This window comes from Hypomesus nipponensis, chromosome 4, assembly GCF_054491055.1.
Source record: "Hypomesus nipponensis isolate SF chromosome 4, ASM5449105v1, whole genome shotgun sequence".
Lineage (NCBI taxonomy): Eukaryota > Metazoa > Chordata > Actinopteri > Osmeriformes > Osmeridae > Hypomesus > Hypomesus nipponensis.
In genome coordinates this window covers 6,408,097-6,431,744 of record NC_140364.1, presented here as the reverse complement: position 1 = coordinate 6,431,744, position 23,648 = coordinate 6,408,097, and the positions used below count along the sequence as shown (strand labels likewise).

Here is a 23,648-nt window from a genome sequence, read left to right as displayed (position 1 = left end):
GAAACGCACATGAACCAGTTCTCTGTTCCCTCGCTTTGAATGAAAAAGAAACTGGCCCCAAGCAGGGGTTCTGTTCAGATGAAAGGGATATTGATTCAAAAATACTACTTTAAGTCCTTGAGCAAACAGAATAGGATAATGACAGCCTCCGAACAGCCAAGATAAGTGCCATCCTGTTCAATCAGTAGTATGAGCCAATTGTATGTTCTAATGTCAAATTTGATTGCCATGTCAAGCTAACCTTAACTTACAATTTTCCTCAATTTGTCTGTGCAGCACAAAATGTCCTTTCCCATTAAGCTACTAGAGATGGGGTGGCCAATGAGAAAGTTGTTTCAACAGGGCTTTCAGCCGACGCCAGTCCTCATTGATTTATCCTTAGGACAGTTTATCCCTCTCCTTGAGCCCAGCGCAGGATCAGCCTCTGATGGGAGTGATGTCATCACATAAGGACTAATGTTTCCAGACATACAGCAGACTTTATTGGTTTAGGTGCTGTGAACATCATACTAAGTGACATGCTGATTGCCTGTTTAAAAGTCTGTCTGTCTGTCTGAGGTCCTCAGCTCGCCAGTCAGCCAGCCAGCCATCCAGCCAGTCCGCCATCCAGTCAGCCATCCAGCCAGTCCGCCATCCAGTCAGCCAGCCAGCCAGTCCGCCATCCAGTCAGCCAGCCAGCCAGTCCGCCATCCAGTCAGCCAGCCAGCCAGTCAGCCAGCCAGCCAGCCAGCCAGCCAGCCAGCCAGCCAGCCATCTAGCCAGCCAGTCAGCCACTTTCTTAGAAAACACATTTTTCCTCATTCATTCTAAAATGTCCCCCAAGAAAAGCATAATTAAAGGGAATGAAAAGGGACTTTGCAACTGGAGGGGTTCTGTTATTGTGTCACCTCCCTCTGTAAGGTTCCACTGAGACCATTCCCTCCCTACCAGCATACCAACCAATCATCTACTCTGCTGATGATGCCATTCCTGGTTGTTAGTTAATACTGAGAACAGGCATGGATTCATCTAGGTATCCTAAGGGTCGTGACATTCTCATAATACTGGTGCAATGATGAGTCATGGAAATTCAAACAGTTCCTATAATGAACTAGAATCTGTTTGCACTGTAATTTATTGCACTGTTGGTAACTTGCTAACATAGTGCTAGCTTTGTAACATTACCTCAAAAGCTAATGGAGTCTAAATATTGGCGTAAATAGTTAGTTCAACTTTGAATACATTATTTTTTGACGTGACTGTCTGCTTTTTGGAACAACTGTTCCAGTAACTGGCTCAAGTAGTTGGAACCCAGAAGATGGTCTTCTGGTTAATAAGACTGCGAACAGTGCACTGACATAGTGTGGTTAATATTTTAAAACCAAAAGGACATAGTTATCAAGTCCACTGATATGAGCTTTGTCACTGTGATCCACTGGCTCGGGTTCTCATTTCTTTTTCATGCAAGAGCAAGGTTATCATCAATCTGTTCCTGTCATAGACTCAAGTGAGATAATTGAATTATCTTTCACACTTGGATTTAATGACCATATATGATGTCATTTGGCTTTTCGGTTTGAACAAAAGACAAGAAACCATTTTTGGATCATTTAGGTCGTATCTCAGCAGTTCAGTCTGCGCCATGACTGATTCGACTGCTATCTCAGAACATTCCCATATGCTCAGTTACAGTAGGAGGTGGGTCCCATTTAGTTCTGTTCCGATTCCAGACAGATTCTTAACCCTTTCTCTTTTTGCAGTGTGCGATAGCCTTGCTTGAGTTCTCAATAAAACCCCCAAAGGCTTATACCTTATTTGACATACGTTATATGCCTGACTTCAGGTGATCATTTTCAACTTGCACATGAGAGCCAGACCCCAGCATCCTCAGTGAAAGTCTTTCATAGAAGGAGGGGCCGTCGTCATAGAATAAAGTCAATATTTGTTTAGTATTCTTTTCTGGGCATTTGGTAATGGGTTTCTGTCTTGAAACTGCCTCGAATAAGAATCCCAATCATTTGTGTCTGCCTCACACATGACCTCACAAGCCCCTCCCCCTCAATCTCTCTCCTATTTTCTCTTTCTCTCTCTCCCTTCCTCTCCTTTCAGCCCTCTCTCGACCACTCTCCCAATCTGAAAAGACCCGCAGACGTCCTTCGTCTGATTCGGATGTTTGATGTCGTAATAACCCTGGCAAAGTGCAGCTTTGAAAAGCCACTATAATTTACGGGTCTTTTTTTTCTCCTTTCGCGACCTGAATCACCTGCACCAGCTAAGTAAGACCTGCAGCTGCAGAAATATGACATACCAAGGTGGGATGTATATTTCTTTAGACTACGCGAGGATTGATGGCGCGTCATTTGAAGGAGAATTGTGCTACGAGGCTTGTCAAGTTGAACACATTTGTTTGCACGCGCGCACACACAGGCAGACAAAACGGTTGTATGGTCAATGCAATCAAATGCAGACACATTCCCCATCTTAACCCAGAATAGCCTGGACTTCCAGGAAAGAGAGTGTAAGTTCCAGTGATGGCATAGCAGGTATCAAGTTACTGACCAGGATTGATGAGACAGAGGGAGAGAGAGAATAAGGGCAATCTGGAGTGATGCTTTCATGCTTTCTCTCTTTCATGGTTTCTTTCAATCCTACAAGCCTAGCTTCCTAATCAGCAGCATCTCCCTTCCTTCGGCTGGGTGTCGTAGACACAAGCCCGCCCCCAGGAGGCCAACGTGGCCTTGAGTCGGCCCCCGCGGCCCCCTGACAGCAGGGGTTGGGGGTGGGGGGGGTGGGGGGTGGGGGTGGAGAAGCCCCCGCTGCTGTGTGACTGCAGCCTCCACTGGGGAAGGAGGGGGGTAATGATACAGCACAGTGGTGTGTGGAGCCCCCGGGGGCTGGGTGGAGGGGGCGTCTCTGCGTGCTCAGTGCCTGGAGCACATGTTAGAGCCGAGAGAGGGAGCGAAAAAATAATGGTGTCTTCTTTTTTGTTCGGCGTTTCGAGAGAAACACACTGGTGGAGGAGAGCGAAAAAAGACACGGAGAAGGAATGTGGGGAGGCATAGCTGTCAGCTTCATAGAAACTCTGCTTCCCGCCACGTCGTTACCCATTCTATCTCTCTTATTGTGCGGAGTGTGTGTGTGTGTGTGTGTGTGTGCGTGTGTGTGTGTGTGCGTGTGTGGGTACACTGAGCTGAGGCATGGAACAGTGGATTTGCAATGAACCCTTGTTCATCCCCAGGGAGACCTAGATGCGTGTGCGTTTGTGTGTGTGTATGTGTGCGGTGACGTCAGACAGGGTGCTGCCGTCACCCTCCAGCCTTCTCTCCAGAGTTGGATGAAACTAGCAGCCCCTTTGGTAGCATTTAATGTGGCTGAAAAGGAAACAAGTCAGTGATTCATCGCTTTGGTGCTCAGGCATGGGTTATAATAGAGTTCTTATCTCAAGTATGTCATACTTTTGACTAGATACAATGTTGCATTATTCATCATTTTTGAATAGTAGGCTTTACAAGCTGTGGAAGGTGCGTGTCTGTGTGTTTGTTCACTTGCTCTTGCGTGTTAGGGGTGTATAGTTCTTCCGTATTGATTCAGTCCTGGTCACCGACAGAGAACAGCCCTCGAGTAATTGTGTCAATGTGCCTGGTGGGAGAGTTCTGGTGGTGCTTTATTTTCCCTGAGGATATATGCTTCTTGGTTCCATATGGTATTTTTTTATGCACATAACTAATAATGTTGTTTGGCATTTATTCTATTTAGTTGTTATTATTATTCACTATTACATTTTCTAAACATGCACTTTCTGTTATCATTGTTCAATTGAAACACAAGCCATGCTTTGGGTTGGAGACTTTGTGTTTTCCGTCTCACTGAACATCTGATCGCAAAACATCACTTCCCTCCTCTTGGGAGTGTGTGTGTGTGTCCTGTGTGCTTCAGTTTGTGGACGCTAACCTTGTGGGGATGTTGCCTGTCGTTCCAGATGGGATCAGTGTGACAGGCCTGCCCATCTCCAGCCCCCTGCGCCAACTCCTCAAGCCCAGGGCTGAGGCCAAGCCCCTGGGCAGCGAGTCCAGCAAGGCCGAGTACAACCACGTGAAGGTAAGACGCCGTCCTCTCCTCCCGCCACCAAACGCACCGCCTCGGTCCCCGCCGGCACCGACGAGACGGGCCACATTCCGGCACTTTCTGTTCACGATTTGCTCATTTGCATTTGATGGCTTGTGGTGTTTTTCAGAAGATATTCATAAGGTTTTGATCTCCCTGTTGCCTTGTCCCTGTCGGCAGCCCACTTTCTGATGCTGTGTATAGATAATGACCCTCTCATGTTTTGATAATTATAGACTGCGTGTGTGTGTGTCTCTGTGTGTGTGTGTGTGTGTGATAGGGACTGTGAAAGGTGTTAAGTGAGGCGAGATGTAAAGATGCCGCTCTCAGACAGGCGAGCTCCTGTGTCTCACCCACAGGAGGCAGAGGGGAGATAACCCAGCCTGCCTCTCTCAGGGGTCACTGGAGAGCTCTGCTGTCTGGGATGTGGGACAGGGGACGAGAGAAGCCACGGGGACTGGAGGGGGGGAGGGAGGGAGGGGGAGGGGGGAGGGGGGAGGGGGAGGGAAAGAGAGATGGAGAGAAAAAGAGAAGGGGATAGAAGGGACGAGAGAAAGAATGAAGCTTGTGTTCCGAGAGTGGCAGGGTGACTCTGTGCGTTCGTTGTGTTCACAGCACTTGTCAGGCTTGAGCACTGGGGTTTGTCACCTACTGAGGGAAAGAGAGCAGAGCACTCTGGGTAAGTGAGTCCTGGGGTGCGCTGGTTCATTGAGTTTAGTCTGGTGACGACCACTGTGACTCATTTTGCTGCACCCTGCAGAAACAGGCGGCTACCGTAGAATGTTAATGGCTCTGTTGCAGACCACATGTGGAATCCGCAGGATGCAATTCCAACTACAAATCAAACACACCCCAGAAATGGTCACATAGCTCTCACACCAGCCATGGATGCTAACTGTTACCCCCGTTTCTACTGTTGCTCGTACATGGTGCTACTTCTTCACAGACTTCATCCATGCTTCATCAGTGGCAGTATCAAAAACACGATATAGTACTCCATATAATATATGTACCTTTATATTGAACGGATACACTTAAATGTGTCTCTTTTACAATAAATTGTCGAAAACAAAGGTCTTGATGGAAGGTTTCACTGTGACCAAGCTTCTAAGCCAGGGTTTTCTGCTGTGTGTGTTGCCACAGACACAGGGTCATGCATCCAGTGACAGGTGAGTGATGGTGACAGAACGCTCTAATGACCAATGAAGGGGTTCACAGCGGGGGCGGAAATTCCCCCTGCAGGCTTGTTAGCGAAGGCGACTTTTCGAATGGGTTCAATGGGCCCGTTGAGGAGTCCGGGGTTGACATCTCAGTTGAGGTGACCAGTGACCACGCTACAGGGCAGGTCCACCTGTGCCACCCGGGGAAGAGGCCCAGGTCCCCCTCACGTGATGGCCAGTCCACTCTCTACTGCCTGGGCTTCAGTCATGGAGCGCTGTTTGGTTTCATCAAATATGGATGGAGACCATTTTTCCACATGAAACGGAACTCTCTAACTCACCAGACCGGTCTTTTGAGATGTTGTTCTACCATCTTCTGTAGGGTAAAGGATGTTTCTTATCGTTATGTGATTAAATATAAATAGAAAAACATTCCAGACTGGCCCATGTGACTCCACAGCTTTCCTCTCGGTCTGTGTTTACAGCAGAGTGTGTTCTGTGTAGAAACGCATGGGGTCTGATCCGACTTACTGCCCACGTCTCGCTGCAGCCAGACCCTTCCACAACACTGCCCCTGCCTCCGGTACCTGCCCAGAGGTACGGAGGAACGTGTCCCTGTTCTCAAGGATCCCAGATCTGTTTTCATGCCTGTGTTGGTCTATGAATTGCATTTTCTTTTTTGTTGTTGTTGTTATTCCTGTGTTGTCGTGGGGATATGTGAGGCCATTTCAGCAGAGAACCTCGTCGCTTGCAGATTGGTCCGATTACATCTGCTGTGGGGAGCAGTGGTATTTGGCATGGAGTTCACCTGGTGAACTCTTCTAAGCCGTTTGTTATTACAACCCGCGCCTCTCTATTGTGGCACTGCGTGTTACACTGGTGATGCACAACCTGCCTGAAAATGCCACGTGTGTGTGTGTGTGAGGTGGTGGAGGGTTTGCTGGCAGGGTGTCTGTGGCTGTTGACAGGCGTGCGCACGCTCGGATGATAAACCAGCCGTGACGCGTACTGCTGCCGGATCCCCAGAGACGCACAGTAAGCAGACTGGGTTGACCTTTCGTCGCTCACTGTTACCCCCCCATTTCTTTTGTCTCGCCTCTAAATCAAGTGTGGCTGTGCTTTGGGAGACGTGTCATCTCGTGGGGGTGGGGGGGGGGGGAACCTGTGCCTCATACCCATATCTGTTCACGAAAAGATTTGCTCGTTGTCAGTGACTCAGTTGGAGACGGTCCACTAGCAGGGCTTGTTATCTGTTATCTCTCGCACTCCTCCTCCATCCCAACTTCTCCCTCTTTTTCTTCCACCCTCTCCTGCCCTCCTCAGGCAAAGTGCGTGTGCACACGTGCGAGCTGTGCGCGTGTCTGTGTGCGGCGGTCCGCCGCTGGCCCTGTTGACGTAGCGTTCCAACGGCAGCCGGACTCTCTGCGTTGTTGTGGCTCGGCCCGCCGTGCCGACGGAGGATGTGGATTAGACCCACGGCTCCTCCAGGGATGCAGGTGTGAGGGGGTGGTGGGGAGTTGAGTGACAGCGCCAGGAGTAGGGAGAGAAATGTAATAATCCCACCTTTTGTGATTGCCCAATGAGTCGGTGCACGGTCGGCACAGGGGCCCCCACTCATCCAGTTACCCTCACCGTGAACCCATCTTCCCAGGGCAGATGGCATCAGGGCCGCCTCCAAGGGAAGCTGTGATATTAAACGAGCGAGGGGCCCCTCAGATGCCCGCCCACGCTTATCTACAAACCCACAAATGTCTGGGCTGTGTGAAGCTTCAATCCCCTCGGCCATTTGGTTTATTTACTTATTTCTTCCTTTTTGACCTGCCCCTGCTTAATGCCTTCCTCTGGAATAGGAGGTCTACTGGCTGCCTGGACACGTGACCGTGCGGGGCTGGAGGGCTGGCAGCCTGCAGGCCTCGTTGGGGAGAGAATGCATCGGAGACGGTGCGAGCGTCCTGGTTAGGATTTCCAGTAGCACTTTGTAGAGGTGCTGTGCTGTTTTGGATGCGCAGGACCAGATACGCAGTCATGATGTTCTTTTCTTGGTCCACCGGACCGTTTGGAGTTGGGAGTAAAAATACATGTCTGTGTGAGTAATGGATGCATAAACCATAGGGTGCAGTGGAGATACGACTGAACTTTTTGGGGTGGGCATTGATTCAGTGTGCCTCCGCCCTCGGAGTCTTCCGGGCCACTTTGTGTACCAGAAGCTTCTCAATGAAGTGATGAATCCATTCATCCACCCTCACACCCCCGCGCCTCCCTCAAACTCCTGTGTAAGCAGTTTCTTAATGAACGAGAGTGGCCTTCAATGGGCCGTGCCTAAGCCTACAGTGCAGGGCTTCCCAGTCAGGCTAGGCAGACTGCCACGGAGCGGGGGGGGACGACAAGCGGGGGGGGGGGGGGAGCAAGCAGGGCCACTCTCTTCAGCCCTAATGAAGCTCAGTGGAGATGCAGGCTGCTGTGTCGTCCTCTTCAGGTGCCTATTTATATCCCCCCCCCTCCCTTCCCCCTTCCTCAGCACTGCCCCCCCCTCCCCCAAGCTCTGTACAATGTGTGACCAGCTCTGCTCACACACTCACATCCAGGCTCCTGACGGAGATATTTATAACTACCGCTACCATCTCTGCTACTGTCTCCCTGCCTGCCTGCCAGCCAGCCATCCTACTCAGCCTCCCTCCCTCTTAGCCTGTCTCCCTGCCTTCCTGTCTCACTGCCTGTATTCTTGTCTCCCACCCTCCCTCTCTGCCTGTCTGTTTCCCTGCTTACTTGCCTGTCTGCCTGCCTGTCTGTCTGTCTGTCTGTCTGCCTCTGCACAAGTCTGCCTCTCTGTCTGTCTGTTTTCCTGTTTACTTGTCTGTCTGCCTGCCTGTCGCCCTGCCTCTGCACAAGTCTGCCTCTTGGTCTATATATTTCCCTGCCTCTGTCCTTGTCTGCCCGGCCGTCTGTCTTCACCCCTGCCTGCCTGACTGTCCAAGTGTGAAAGGGCTGAAAAGCAGGATGATGTTTCCTAGTCTCCGCTGAGCGCTCTACCTGTCCACCGCTAACTCCTGGGTGAAATGCAATGCAAAATGTTCCTCTGGCTTCCAGGGAAAAAACCTCTCTGCCGTTCTGTTGCAGTGCTCGTAGCTGGTTGGGTGCGTTTCATATCGAGTCCAACATGCATTTAGTAAAAAGGTTGACTGTATTTCTGGAGGAAACAGTGCTGTTTTCCCACTCGTGTTTAATAGTCTGTGTTGGTGACAAATGCCCCTCCCTCAGGCTTGTTCATGTTTAATTCAGTATACCAGGTCTACACCTCAGCCCAAGTCAAATGCCTCAGTTAAAGTGCTGCCGGCCCAGATCACAGGACATATAAAAGCCAGTGCATTTACCCACAACATTTTCCCACCATTCAATTGGGATTTTCACGTAGCATTTTAACAAGATAGCACCAGACCATTGTCAACAGAGCCTTGCGGCGCAATGTCGAAGTTTGATTTGTGGCTGAATAGTACATCCCGTCGTTGATGTACCCTTCTTCCAATAGGAGTCTGGGGTCTTTGGGGAGGGGCCATAAGTGGGAGGGGGGATGTGTGACGGCCAAGGTGCACGTTGCACACCTCAAATGACTGCTCCGCTTTAGTGTGGAGCGTTGAGGAGATTTCAAATGTTGATAGGGTATTCATTTCGGTTTCTTTTCGGGGAGGATAGGGCGATGTTTGGCTTCCTGAGGGGAAGAACAGCGCAAACAAACACAAATCCCTGTATGTTCTGGCCTGAGTTAGCTTGTTTTTAATGAACAGCATCATTCTCTACAGGCTGCTGTGTAACCTTTAGATTAAACCATGTTCACGGTGTCCTCTCCACTGTTTCCGCCACACACACACACACATGTTCATGCATACGCACACACACCATTGATCTCGAACAGTCAGGACACGCGGCTCAAATACTCACAAGGAGAAGTGTCGAGCGGCCTTTCAACAGGAAGTAAAACATTGGCTTTAATAGGCACGTACCAGACTGCAGCGTTCGAAAAGGAAATCTCCTCGAAACCACTTTTCAAACACCGCTGGTGTTATTTCCAATTATCCAGTTACCTCGCCGTCTCTGTTCTTCCTTTTTGAAAACGGCGATGAGCAGTCGGAGGCTTTCAATGCTTTAGTATGGGACGTTTAAAAAAAAAAAGAAGCCCATTGAAAACCAGTAGGTTATTAGGGAGTTCTGTCAGAGCGTTCCATCATCTACTGGGAATTTCCCCCGCTTTCCTTCGTCAATGGGAGAATTGGCGAGATCTGTCAAAGCTCAGTGCTGTGCTGTTCTGTTTCACGTGTTGATTCCTTTGTCCGGAGTCCAGTGTCTCCTGGGTGATCTGACAGCTAGCTCCTCAAACACTCTGCCATGAGGATGTCAGTGTTATTCAACATGTCTGTCTCTGGTGACACATCAATGGAACACATGGACAACACATCAGAGAGGAGTGTCTGGTGTGTGTGTGTGTGTGTGTGTGTGTGTGACAACATGCATGTGTGGACACTTAGGCCTTTACAATAGCACCGGGAAAGTTTGTAAGCTACTCAGTTATGAGAGAGAGAGACAAGGAGTGAGAGAGAAAGAGACAAGGAGTGAGAGAGACAAGGAAGGAAGAGAGATAATTAAGTAGACGATGATTGAGCAATCAGGTGGCATCATCTTGTGCGTGCACACAGCCCCCCTCCTCCCCCCCCCCCCCCTCCCCTCTGGGATGTGTGGTGGTGTGCTGGCAGGTTTATTCCTCTAATCTGCTCACCTTAACCAGGCTGCTTGACTCACATCTACCTCTAATGGCTGCCAGCTGTACTTGGGGGGTCCCTTCTGATTCTGTACTTTGAAAGGTGGGTAGCGTACCGTCAGATCTCCCAGGATGCACTGCAGCCATTAACAGGAAGTGGATGATGTTCTGGGGGGGGGGGGACGTGGGACGGACGAGATGGTGAGGTGGACTGTTGGCACAGATGTTCATAGCACTTCTGGACAAACACAACACACACACACACAGACATTCCAAGGTTCAATGTATGGTAAGCACATGCACCCTTCCTATAAACCGTGCGTGTGTGAGAGTGTTCCTGTGAAGTGAGCGGAGCAGGCGCGTGGGGGAGATCTGCAGCCGTCCCGGGGGCTTCCCTCTGACGAGTCTCTCACCTGGAGTGAAGAGACCCCGGCCCCGGCCAGCCTCCAGGGACCGGGTGACCTCCTGGGGGGGGGGACCCCACGTCCTGGAAGTGCTTCTCCAGCAGGACCCAGAGGAGGGGAGGAAACACAGCCTCTCCCTGACCTGCTCCGCGAGGCCCTGGGCCTCACTGCTCTCTCACCGTCTGGCCTCTAGACAGCCTCAGCCTCGAGACTCAGGGGGGGCCTTAGACCAGGGGGGCCTTGGACCAGGGGGGCCTTGGACCAGGGGGGCCTTGGACCAGGGGGGCCTTGGACCAGGGGGGCCTTAGACCAGGGGGGCCTTGGACCAGGGGGGCCTTAGACCAGGGGGGCCTTGGACCAGGGGGGCCTTGGACCAGGGGGGCCTTAGACCAGGGGGGCCTTAGACCAGGGGGGCCTTGGACCAGGGGGGCCTTGGACCAGGGGGGCCTTAGACCAGGGGGGCCTTAGACCAGGGGGGCCTTAGACCAGGGGGGCCTTGGACCAGGGGGGCCTTGGACCATGGGGGCCTTGGACCAAGGGGGCCTTAGACCAGGGGGGCCTTAGACCAGGGGGGCCTTGGACCAGGAGGCCTTAGACCAGGGGGGGCCTTAGACCAGGGGGGCCTTGGAGAGCCAGATAGTGTGTGTACACCATGTCGACTGTGCGTGTGTTCGTGTTCACTACTTCTTGCGGCGCAGAGGAAAGTGGCGTGTCTGATTGCTTTAACAAGGTCCAAGTCTGGCGCCAGTAGCTGGGTGCTGAGCAGGTGCCAAGCACAGCATGCTGGGACAACAGCAGTTTGATGAGATTTACCACAGGGTCTCACCTCTCCTCCCATCTGCAAGGCACAGCAGGGGCCACCTGTGGCTATCTCCCTTTCACATCCCAGAAGTGTTTGTGTAAGTGTGTGTGTGTGTGTGTTGAGGAGGACCCAAAGTCAGAATCTGGTAGCATGCTTTCTGTGATGTGTAACACACCTGCAAACACGCTCTCTCTCCCTCTGTCTTTTGTCACCACCCTCTGTTTTATCAACTCCCCGCAATGACAGCCGCTTGCTCCACTGCTTTTATCTCCCCCTCTTATCGCTTTGAAGAGAGTTTGAGTTCTGCCGTGAAACAAACAAAGCTGTGCGTGCGACATGTGTGTGTGTGCGCGCGCCCCATCCCCCCCCCCCCGTCTTCACAGTCGCTGGCGTGTGCATGTTTGTGCAAGCTCACAGTGGGTGAAATTGGAAGGGAACCGAGCATTTCATTATGCTTACTGGACCTCAATCCATGTGTGTAATCCAGTGAACCAGCCCGAGCGTAGCTCCATATGCTGCTATACTTAGGTCCTGGGCCCAGCTTCACACACACACACACACGCTCACACACACACACACACACAGAGCGGGCCCACACCATCCACAGATGATTACCCACCTACCATGCTACCTTGTCAGTGCTGGCAGGTGTGCTGCTGCAGGTCGACAGCCTAGGCATCGTTCTCTCACTGTCTCCCCTTCTCCCCTCGGCCCCCTGTCACACTCACTGTGTGTGCGTGTGTGTCTTTGTGACTCATGCACACATTTGTGGGATTTTGTGTGTGTGTGTGTCTTTCTGTGATCATTGAATAGTTCTGCGTGCGTGTGTGCGTGTCTGGCTGTGCATCGCCACCTAGCGGTTTGTGTTTGGCCCCGGGCCCCTGGCTTAGAGAACAGGTGAGGTGTGGAGCCCTGGAGGGTTGGTTTGGTCCCCTGGTTTTGCAGGGTTCTGCATGTATATGCACGCACGCACGCACGCACATACAAATGAGCACACTTTTTTCTTTTTTTTTCTTTGTCTCTGCTGACTGTCTGCCTTTACTTCTTCTCTCTCTCTGTCTCTCTCTCAGTCACTGTCTGTCTCTCTGTCTCTGTCTCTCTCTCTCTCTCTCTCTCTCTCTCTCCCTCCCTCCTCCTGCAACTCTTTTTCTCCTCCTCCTCCCCTTTTCTGTTGTTAGTGGTTTGAAACATGCCTGCCCTGGGGGGGTGGGGTGGGGGTTTTGTTAAAGCCCCTATTTTGTATGTGGGCACTCATGGGCCTCCTCTCTAACGCTACAGAGGGTTGGGGGGTGGTGTGAGAAGGAGGAGGAAGCGAGTGATGGGGTTAGAGGGAGGAGGAGATGGTCATCTCACTGGAGTACAGATGCCACCTTCTCTCATGTCACCAGGGTTCATCCGTTGCCCTGGTCTGCCGTCAGACCGTCCCCCGCTCTCGCTCTGCCTAAACAGATTAGCCCTAAGTAAGTGAATTAGTTAACGCTCACAAAAAGAAATCTATTTTTCTGGGACATGAATAGCTTCCATCATTGACAGGATCCCTCTCTGTTTCTGTCTATAGGGGGCTGTGCAAAGACACATGTGGACGCAGGTCGGACAAAATGAGCGTCACGACACACGCGCGTGCACACTTCAAGTCCGCTTTCAGCCTCCCCCACTGGAGAGGCGGGGGAGGGCTCACGGCTCGCCTCACATGTCGTTATGCAAATGTGTGTGTCTGCGTGCCGCGCGAGAGGAGGTGGAGAGCGGGTGCTGCGGGAGGCTCTGTACGCCCCCGTCGGCCTCCAGCAGAGTGCTCGGGGTGGGAGGGGAGGCAGAGAGAGAGGCAGTCACACCCATCCTGCCCTTGATGTCACAGACACAGCTAGGAAGCTGCGACCAGACCGGGCCCCTTGTGTAAGCCCTGGCCCGGCTGGGGCCTGATGGGAAAGTGAGTTTGTGCGTGCGTGTGTGTGTGTGAGTGTGTGTGTGTGCGTGTGACGGGGCAGGGCATCTGGCGAGGCCGCCGGTGGCCAGATGGCCCTGATTTGTTGCAGTGCAGGGGCCAAATGGTCAGGCACGACTTCTGAGGAACAGGATGGATGGAGAGTGGAGGGAGTTGTACAGTATACTGGGCAGCACTGTATGTATAGCTGAACAGTATACCATATCAAGCTCGGTGCAGTGATCATACTTCTGTCAGTGGAGCCTGGCGTGTTCGGCATCAGGAACATTAGTGATGGACTGGTAGATATCCCATCAAAGGGCTTCTCTTTCTCGCTCTTGCTCTTGTTTCTCTCTCTGCCTCTCCGCCTCTGGTCCCTCGCCCCAGTGATTCACAGAGAAACACCTCAGGTGGAGAGAATAGAGAGAGAGTCTGTGGAGGATAACAGAACGTAGTCTGAGCTTAGTGGAAGAGGAGGTAGTCTAGTTGTGTTGGTATCCTGGAATATGAACACCGCTTGTCCCTGGAGTGTGCCAGTCCACCAAAGCACACAAGCTGGTGCACTGTGTAGGATACATGCAGGAGATACTAAGCATTGTTTTCTTGGTCCGTTGGTATCCTTGGTTATCGCCTTAAATTGAATCTCTTCTATTTTTTGCACCAATATGAAAATCCATACTGAGGAAAGATCACAGTGTGGCATTAGACCGTAAGGCCATGTTTTTATTGCGTTCTCTCTCACCCTCACGCACTCTTTCTTTCTCTGTTGCCACGACCACTGGAGCCCTGAACTGTAATTGCCTGCTTGATTGTGGAGGGTACTTAGATTTCTGTCTTGCAATGCATTCTGTCTTACTGTAATTGAAAACGTCGAGTTTTCTTTATCGAGCATATCGACTCGCAGAGCCCCACGTAGGAGGTGGTTAGAATGATGAAGTCTGGCCGGGATCCTCGACGAGGCCCGTTTGTTTAACTTTGGACCCGGTGTGGCTGTGACAGCAACTACAAGTGACATTTAGATCTGCCTCGTCATCGAAAACCTTTTCCGTCCAAATTGCTTTGTCTCCGTTCCTCCGAGACGGAAGGCGAACCACCCCTGATTACAACGTAACAACTCACGTTCTCGCCGTCACCGTACATTTCCCGCTATCTCAGCGATCGTTCGTGGATGGCTGAAGCAGTCAGCAGTCATTGGGTGCTGCATGTTTCGGAGGTAAACATGGGAGGCAGAGAGATTCCTCAAGCATCCCCGACGCTCACCCACGGCCGCCCTGCAGGATCCCTCTGCACTACAGAGATCCCATTACGGGGTCTAAATGGCCTGTCGGCCTGTGGCTGGCTGGCTGACTGGCTGCTGCTGCTGTGGAGACGCGGGCCTTTGGGGAGCACCACTCTGGGAGCACGGCTGACGAGGAGTCACTCAGGCCCCGTGTCAATATTTCCATTACCTTCTACTTGCTGCAATAACAGTTGGCTGACACCTCTTATCCTCACGCGCTCCCCACACCTCCCTCCTCCCCCTCCCCCCTCCCCTCCAGCCCCGAGCCAATCACGGCCAGCTGGGGTGCTCTCGGGGTCCGGAACCGGTCCCTTGTCAGGCCTTGTAAGCGGGTGCCGGGCGCGACTTTGAAGGGCCACGGGCGGAACTGTCGAGAGCGTCTCGTAAACGGGACGACAGCGCACGTCCGGGCCTGCCGCAGGCTGTGTCGTTTGGTTGGATGGTGGGGGTGGAGGAGACAGGGAGGAGGGTGCTGTGAGTGCGCGTGTGTGTGTGTGTGTGTGTGAGTGCGCGCAGGGGAAACCGCAACACTTCTTCTTCTCTGGAAACCGCCTTCGTCTTGGTTTTGGCAGTGGAGCTGTCCCGGCCTCTTTGCTGAACCTTTGTTGCTGACCTGGTTTATAAAAGCGCAGGCAACGACTCTCCGATCAATACAGGCTTGTCCAGGGTCTGCGTGCTCTACTCCTGTGTGTTCCGGGATTATTGCGAAGTCATTGCAGCTCGGCTCAACAGTTAGGGAGGACAAACTTTTTTTCCTCTCTCGTCCATTTTCCTCGTGAATCACCATGTACCCCCAGTGAGTGCAGAAGGAGTGCGATCATGCCAAGCTGTCGCGGGGCCGCAAATAGCATGGAGAGAGCTTTTCAGAGCGAGCGTACAGATGGACAGAACAAGAGGAATGTGAACTCCCAGCTTGACGGACGTGCGTGCGTGCGTGTGTGTGTGTGTGTGTGACCGGGCCCTGAGTGACCTCCTATGCTCTTGCTGCAGAAACATACTGTGGCCAGGTTTTGGCGTCCAAGCGGCCCACTGCAGTTATAGGCAGGAAAACTAGCCAGCAGCCTGCTGGATGTTTTTTATCTCCCGTTTCCCAGTGGGCCCTCGCATCTCCCAGCCTCACAGAAAGAACCCTGGGGCAACTCATTGATTGGCTGGCAGATTGACAAGCCTCGCCATAGGTGTGTGTGTGTGTGTGTGTGAGATGTTCTCCGCGTCCATTCCCCTGGTTCCTGTCTCTCCCCTCCAGCTGGGGGGAGAATCAGAGTCATCTGGGGGAGTAAATGGCTTCCCTGGCCAACAGCTTACCTCTCCAGAGTCAGCCAGACACGCTGCTGTACCCCGGGTCAGGACTCATTTTCAGGACAATTAGGCACACAGGGGCTTCTGTTTCTGCCTCGGCAGAAAGCACACTGTCCCTCACGCCTCTCTGTCTCTCTCTCTCTCTCTCTCTTTCTCTCTCTCTCTCTCTCTCTCTCTTTCTCTCTCTCTCTCTCTCTGTCTCTGTCTCTGTCTCTGTCTCTGTCTCTGTCTCTGTCTCTCTCTCTTGGTGTCTCTCTCTGTCTAACTCTCTCTCTCACTCTCTCTCTCTCTCTCTCTCTCTTGGTGTCTCTCTCTGTCTAACTCTCTCTCCTCTCTCTCTCTCTCTCTCTCTCTCTCTCTCTCTCTCTCTCTAGCAAGTGCCCAACCACCTGTCTAACTAACTTCAAAGAAGAAACACACAGTGGTGAGAGCAGGAGAGATTAGAGGAAGAGGGAAGAAGATGTAATTGCAGCCATCTCCGTTCGTTCCAATTTGGCCTTCCAGAGAGATAATGATATTCCACACCAGTGCCTTTTACCGCGTCCTTTGATGAGCTGTTAAAAACATGCACTGCAAATTCTATTTTCCATCGCGGAGTTATTGCCTCTGTCTAGGCAGGATAAATACCTATTCAGCTCTCCCCGCCATAGACGGGGTCTCTCTTGGTAACCATCACATCCACCTGTGCTGCTCGCTCATGTGGGGTTGGGAAGGAACCGACGAAGGAGAGCGAGAGATAAGATATCAGATACAGCGATATTAATCCCCAGGTGGGGGATTTGGGTGCATTTTGGGAAGTGAGTGAGTGAGTGAGAGTTAAGAATGAGTGAAAGAACAAGCGAGAGAGAATGAGCGAGGGCCTGACTGCTGCTCCCTGCCATCGGAGTGGTGTTCCCCGTAGCAGCCTGGATGCACGTAGACACTCAGCACAACACAAGCCTCCCCACACAACCCTGCTACCCCACCATCAACTCCATCCATGCCGGGGCTAGCTTCTGACAGCGGGAGCAGGGCTAGTGCTAACAGGGCTAGTGCTGACAGGGCTAGTGCTGACAGGGCTAGTGCTAACAGGGCTTGTGCTAACAGTGCTAGTGCTAACAGGGCTAGTGCTAACAGGGCTAGTGCTGTCAGGGCTAGTGCTAACAGGGCTAATGCTAACAGGGCTAATGCTAACAGGGCTAGTGCTGACAGGGCTAGTGCTGACAGTGCTAGTGCTAACAGGGCTAGTGCTAACAGGGCTAGTGCTAGCAGGGCTAATGCTGACAGGGCCGGGTATCAGACGGGTGGATCTCCTCCCACACATCTCTGATGACTAACACCCGGTGGGATCGGGAGCTGTTCACTGTTCTGGTCAGCCCTCACAGTATCATCCCAAGTACCTCCAGTGGAACGGCTGCAGCTTGGGCTGTGATTCATACTACAATGGACTCAGGCCCGCTCCTCTCCTGCCTCAAGCCCACACAGCAATGAAGTGCCCTCCATATTTGTTGAACACAAAGACACGTGTGTGTGTGTGTGAATTCACACGCATGCGCACACACAGACACACACACATGTGCACACACAAAGTGGATCTCACTGGGTTGTAATAGCCTGTGGTCTGGTCTGTGGTAGTTCCATTGCATAGGGGATTAGTGTGAAGTCCAGGACAGTGGTTTAATTACCTCCAACAAAGGTTCTGGTGCCAAACAGCACAGCATCAGTCCAGATCGCCCTGTAATGAGAGAATGTTCCCCTCATTCATCTCTCGCGTAGCCCACAGTCCTAGTGCCATTGTTAAGCAGAATGCTTCCAGTAATGGCCAAGCCTGTTCGACCGTGCATTCTTACCTTAGGAGGCTTGTTTATGGTTGTTCTGATGCGGGATATCTTTAGTCTGGGTGTCTTGGTGCTGTGTGTATGCATGCATGCTGTAGTTGCTGCTATTATTGTGGTCCCAGCCTTGCCTTCCCTCTGATGGGGCCTGCTTCTAGTTGCCCGTGACAGGGATGCGCTAGGGAGGAGCCTGGCTGTAATCAGTTTGGCTAGGTGTGTGTGTGTCAGGATCTTATCTCTGCCTCAGGACACACACACACGCACAGGCGTGTAAACACACGCACACACAGACACACACCACACGCACATTCGTAGCAGCGTGTGTTGGGGGGGGGCGTCGCCCCGGTCGCAAACGGAAGCTGAACCAGGGACAGTGAAATATGCAGGGTCATCCCTGTGTCCCTGCCTCGTGTTTTCCTTCGGGGCGCCCGTCGGCCGTGCTGTCGGCCGCTGTGTTCTCCGTCTGTGCCCCGTCCTCGCGACGAGCCGGCGCGCCCCTAGACCAAGACGCGGCTGTAATCGCCACTGGAAGCGCGCGCACGCGTGCAAAGCAGCCATCCGTGTTCTCGGCGGCGAATCGGAATGATAGACGGCGTTTTTTCTCGGCGTAGCGCGCCGTTCTCTTGGAGCGTGCGCGCGCGCGGGGGGGGGGGGCGTTGTCATTCTGACGGCATCAAGGACCGACTTGGTCGTGGAGTCTTGTTCGGTGTGTGTGTGTGTGTGTGTGCCTGTGTCTTTGTCCGCGCCTGCCGTTGTGTCTGCGGGTGTGTGTGTGTGTGCGCGCGCGCGCACGTGTATTTGCCTGTGCGCGTCTGCACAGGCAGTGTGTGCGTGCGTGTGTGCGAGTGTGTGTGCGCAGGGCAGTCCCGCAGTTCTGCCTCCTCTTCCACTGGTCCATTCCTCTCACGCTCGCCTCATTACAGCCCAGGCTATTTTTAGCCCGGTGTGATTGAAATAGAGTCCTCTGGGAGAGCGGGCCGGGGAGGGAGGAGGAGATGGGTGGAGATGGATGGAGAGGGCGATGGGCGAAGAGAGGAGTGAACAGAGAGAGGGGGAGCAGGGGGACGGGGGTCGGTCCACTCTGTGAGGGATCCAGGCCCGTCCTTCGGGGCTCTGCAGCAGGCGAGCTGTCCTCCCTGGAGGGCCTTTGGCTCGCTGCTACCACGCAGCAAACCTGGGGCACTCCCGACGTACAAAGGCTCCCCTGTCGACGACTGCCAGTCTCCCCAGGGCTGCACATTGGTTGTCTCTCCGTTTCTGTGGGGCCTGCGTGCATCACGCCTTTTAGGGGAGGCTCTCGGGAGATTCTTCATGCGGCCGTGCCGCAGAGACGGCCGAGAAGCCGAATGTCTGCCTGGGCTGGGAGGCTGACAGACGGCTGCGGCGCCTCTCTCCGTGTCTGAAATAGACAGCAGTGCCCCGGCGTGCAGGGAATCTGAGCCACTCAGACCGGATCAATTCAAATCTGATTCCTATCATCAACTCAGGGCCGTTGTTATTCTGGGGCCCATTGGCTGTCTCTCTCCCCCGGTCAGACCACGTCTGACAGGCCCTTCTGTGTGTGTGTGTGTGTTTTTTTTTTTTCTTTCATCATATGACACCTGTTTGTCACAGCTAGGGCATGGATATTATGGACAAGGTGGGTTGCCCTTTCAGTTGTTCTAATGCATAATGTGACTCATTTCTTGGCATCTGAGATTTAATGCCTTCATACAAATATGCTATTAGGTGTCTGATACATAGTAATGGCAATTTCTCCTCTCATCCCCTCTCCTTTCATCCCCTCTCCTCCCTTCCCCTCTCCTCCCTTCCCCTCCCCTCGCCTCGCCTCGCCTCGCTTCTCCCCCTCCCCTCCCCTAACCTCCCCTCCCTCCCCTCTCCTCCCTCCCCTCTCATCCCCTCCTCTCTCCTCTCATCCCCTCTCCTCCCTCCCTCTCCCCTCCCCTCTCCTCGCCTTGCTTCTCCCCCATCCCCTCCACTCCCTAACCTCCCTTCCCCTCTCCTCGCCTTGCCTCGCCTCGTCTCGCCTCGCCTCGCTTCTCTCCCTCCCCTCCCCTAACCTCCCCTCCCCTAACCTCCCCTCCCCTCCATACCTGTAGTGTGGTAGTGTCATTAGGCTGAAATTGGTTCAGTGCAGCTGTGCCAGACATTCATCCAGTGCACTCAGAAAATCATTCCACTTAGCCTCCCCCCATTCCCCCCCCCCAAAAAATAAAATAAAATAAAATGGGAAAATCATAAGGAATTGGCAAGTTTGTTCTGGAAAGAGGCGGCAACTGCCTCCATCAGCAGTATGTGAGGTGGGTTGATGTACGCCGGCGAGGCACAAAAGGCTCCACCTCGGCCGCTCTCTCACCCCCCTTTAGCCTATTGGCTGAGTCAGCGAGTGGTCCTCCTTCCCATTAACTGTCACTTTTAATTTCCCCCTCGCCATCCCTCGGATGTCCAGCTGCCCTCCCTCCCTCCCTCCCTCCCTCCCTCCCTCCCTCCCTCCCTCCCTCCCTCCCTCCCTCCCTCCCTCCCTCCCTCCCTCCCTCCCTCCCTCCCTCCCTCCCTCTCTCTCTCCTCTCTCTCTCTCTCTCTCTCTCTCTCTCTCTCTCTCTCTCTCTCTCTCTCTCTCTCTCTCTCTCTCTCTCTCTCTCTCTCTCTCTCTCTCTCTCTCTCTCTCTCTCTCTCTCTCTCTCTCTCTCTCTCTCTCTCTCTCTCTCTCTCTCTCTCTCTCTCTCTCTCTCTCTCTCTCTCTCTCTCTCTCTCTCTCTCTCTCTCTCCCCCTCTGTCCATGCACTCAGCTGTCTCTGAGTCACCACCTGCCCACCCTCCCACAATGGAGTGCTATTCCAGAACCCCCCCTGTCCTTTTCTTTTACCCCTCGCTCACTCATACAGCTCTGAACCAGCCAGGTCTTGGCCACGCCCCCTTGACATCCACAGTCCTGTACCATCGCAGCACCTGTCCACTCTCTTTCCCTTATTATTTGACCGTCATGCATTTTTCACGGCGTTGATCTCAAAATAGCCAGCTTTTGTGACCTTTCACCTCAAACACACACTGATCTCTCTTCCACACCCTGCCAAGAGTCATAATATTAAAATGGTGTGGCCGCAGCAAATTCACCCCGGAATGGTCCTCTGAATGATTGTTTAATATTCCTCCCTCTCCGAGTCATCTTGTCTAAATGGAGCCCTCTCTTCCTGCCCTGCCTCAGACTTTGGAGGCGGTGGTGAACTTCAGGTACTCGGGCGGAGCGGGCAAGGTGGAGGGCTACTATCGGGACCTGACCCTGGGCGTGCACGTGGACGTGGAGCCCTCCGTGTTCTTCACCAGGGTCAGCACTCTCCCTGCCACCAGGTACGGAACACACACACTCATCACACACCCGGGGGGGGGGCGGGGGGGGGGGGGCGCTCTGTCTCTCTCTCTCTGCCTCTCTTTCTGTCTAAGTCTTTCTCTGTCTGTCTGTCTGTCTGTCTGTGTCTTGGTCTCTCTCTTTTTGTCTCTGTGGCTGTCTCTCCCTTTCTCACTCCCTACTTTCCCTCCCTTCTTACCTGTGTCTCTACGTACAGTATCTCTCTCTTACTCACTCGATACTTCCTCTCTCTGTCTGTTGCTCTCTCTCTCTCACTTTCACTCCCCTTTCTCTCTCTGTGACATCGTTGACACTTTATGGGGGAGTCAAAGGGATGGCATTTCCACTGACAGGGCCAGTCAGAAACGATTGCGGCCTTCCCTCTATCCTTCACCCCACTCCTCCTTCTCTGTTTCCCTACCTCTCTCTCCCCCCCCCCCCCTCCAAGTGCTAGCCATAAAGACTGTGTGTGTGTGTGGGGGGGGACTCGGTGAGGGAGAGCGATTGTACCCCAGTAATCGCCACTTGAGGTGAATCATTAGCTGTAATAATATCTGCAGTTTGGGCCCATCCGTCTGCGGCCCTCTCTTGATGGATCAGCCTGTGACCGGCATCTGCGTTGTCATCATCATCCTGTCACCAACCCCCGCTCCCCCCCCCCCTCCCCCCGCTCCCCCCCCTCCCCCCGCTCCCTCTCTCCACTGTTCCTGAGTGTCATTTATTGCCCCCCCCGCTGCACATGCGAGCCTCCTGACTGTTCGGTCACATCTGCTTCTTCGGATGTGAGGTCGACGGGGCTGGTGGTTATCACAGTGCTTATCTCCTGTTAACACCTAGCGCTGATCTTTTGGTTTGTTGTTGAGGTGGGGGTGGGGGGGAGTGGGGATTGTCTGAGTAGATCCATAATTCAGAGGGAGAGAGAGAGAGAGGGAGAGGACTATGTGCCCTGTCTGTGAATTTCCATTTCAAGCATTGTAAATGGACACCATCTTGTTCTACCGAGCTGTCTTTCCGATTAGGTGTACCTATTTAACGACAAGTGTGATTGGAATATGTTTTTCAAAAGCCCACTTGGGTTTCAAGCCAGTGGGAGCACTCTGTGTTATCTGGATTCACACTGAAGTTAACCACTTTGGTCAGTGATACTATTTATTTTTCAAGGGCAGTCCTATTGAATGCCCTCCACAGTTCACTAGACCTGAATGAGACTTTAAAGAATCCTTTGAAATAACTGGAGTGAATGGAAACTTGCCCTTCCCCTCTCCGAAGAGGAGCGCCCTCTCGATCTCCTGCTCTCTCGCCCTCCCTCTCTTTCATTCTCTCACACTCTCACTTTTTGCCTTTTTTGCTCTTTTTTTTTCTCCCTTTCTGTCTCTCTCTCTCTCTTTCTCCTTTAGAACGTTTCCCTCGCTTTCCCTCTTTCTCTCTCCCACTTCTTTCCTGTCTCTCCCTTTCTTTCTCAATCTCCCCGGCCCTCTTTGCCTGGCCCAGTGAGCGATTAAGCTGGCCAGTTCAGCTCACTTCATTCCATTACAGCCATTGCATTCCTCTGGGGGTGAAGGAAGGAGTGCGTGCATGGCTGCGCTATTGAAGAGAGGTCATTTGCCACCAAAACAGTCTTTGGCTCCAAAATACCCCTTCAGTGGAAAAAGTAGAGAGTGGGGTGCTCACGGCATGGGTCGGGCACAGGGAGAACAATTATACTGACTATAAAACTGCAGTATTTCTCTTGGGAAAAGATGGGGCTTCGACTCACTCACCTCTCACGAACACACAACAACATGCTTCCGTTCAAAATCTCTCTCTCTTTCTCTCACTCTGACTCGTCTCTCTCTCTCTCTCTCTCTCTCTCTCCTCTTTCTTTAATCCTCCAGGCTTTCACTCCTCTCATCCTCTCGCGTTCCATTAAAAAGCCCAGACACCCATTTGGAAGCGGTTGTCACCTACAGTAGCCCCCCATCGCTGCTCTCCCCAGCGGAAGGCTGCGCCCGCTGTGCGAAGGGGGAAACCAGCGGATATTGGACCCTCGCGCGTGTGAACCGGCCACACACCCCTGGAAGGGTGCGAAACGTTACGAGCCGCTCCGGCGCTGCCGAGGCCCGGTGCCCCCTGGCCATCATCCCCCCCCCCCCCACGAGGACCTCAGGGGGCTTGACTCTGCCAGGGAAGGGCAGGAGTGCCAGGGGACGGGGACGGACGGACGTGTGAAACAGGCAGTGATCCGTGCACGATTGGAACGGCTAAAGCCATTCCTCGATGGGTGTCGTGCACCGCGGAAGCAACAGGCACGCCGCACGCCGGGACCTCGCCGCCCTCCCTGCACCGCTTCGTACGTGTTCCTTCCCAGACACCGTCTTCAGCGGCAGAATGTGGCGTCTCCTTCTCCCCGGGCCCCTCTCTCTCTCTTTGCCTCGCAGGCTGTTCTAAGTGGCGGGGTAGCGCCCTCCCCCTTTACTGTCTTGCACCGTCTAAAAATAGCGCGGCATCGACAGCTCGCTAAATCCGAGCCAAACCTTATTAAGGCTTTGACGTTCACACAGGGGGAATACGTCCCGTATTTTGCCAAAGAAGACGGTGCAAAATCAGCGGTTATTGATGGGACCCCAACAGGATCGACCGGTTGGTCCATGATCCATTGATTCCCCCCCCCCCCCCCCCGTGTAGGCTGTGGGTTGACCCCGTTGACACTGTCATGCCCCACTGTGCAGCGTCCTTTACCTCACAGCAGCCCACTTGTTGTTCGTTCCAGTCGGAACACATGATTGGATGAAAACACAGGAGGGAGAGATG

At 53.1% G+C, this 23,648-nt stretch overlaps 1 protein-coding gene across 3 annotated transcripts in view; it reads left to right on the top strand.

Moving 5' to 3' along the window:
- The window catches only part of trappc9 (trafficking protein particle complex subunit 9), a 121,303-nt gene that overhangs the window by 41,102 nt on the left and 56,553 nt on the right, over nucleotides 1-23,648 (top strand). For 2 of the 3 annotated variants that reach the window (XM_084696039.1, XM_084696038.1), the window contains 2 exons: nucleotides 3,959-4,077; nucleotides 20,718-20,860. In XM_084696039.1, coding sequence (XP_084552165.1) covers nucleotides 3,959-4,077; nucleotides 20,718-20,860 — 262 coding nt within the window. Of the gene's footprint in view, nucleotides 1-566; nucleotides 1,993-3,958; nucleotides 4,078-20,717; nucleotides 20,861-23,648 lie in introns of those variants that run through there. The other variant, XM_084696040.1, reaches the window with a different exon arrangement.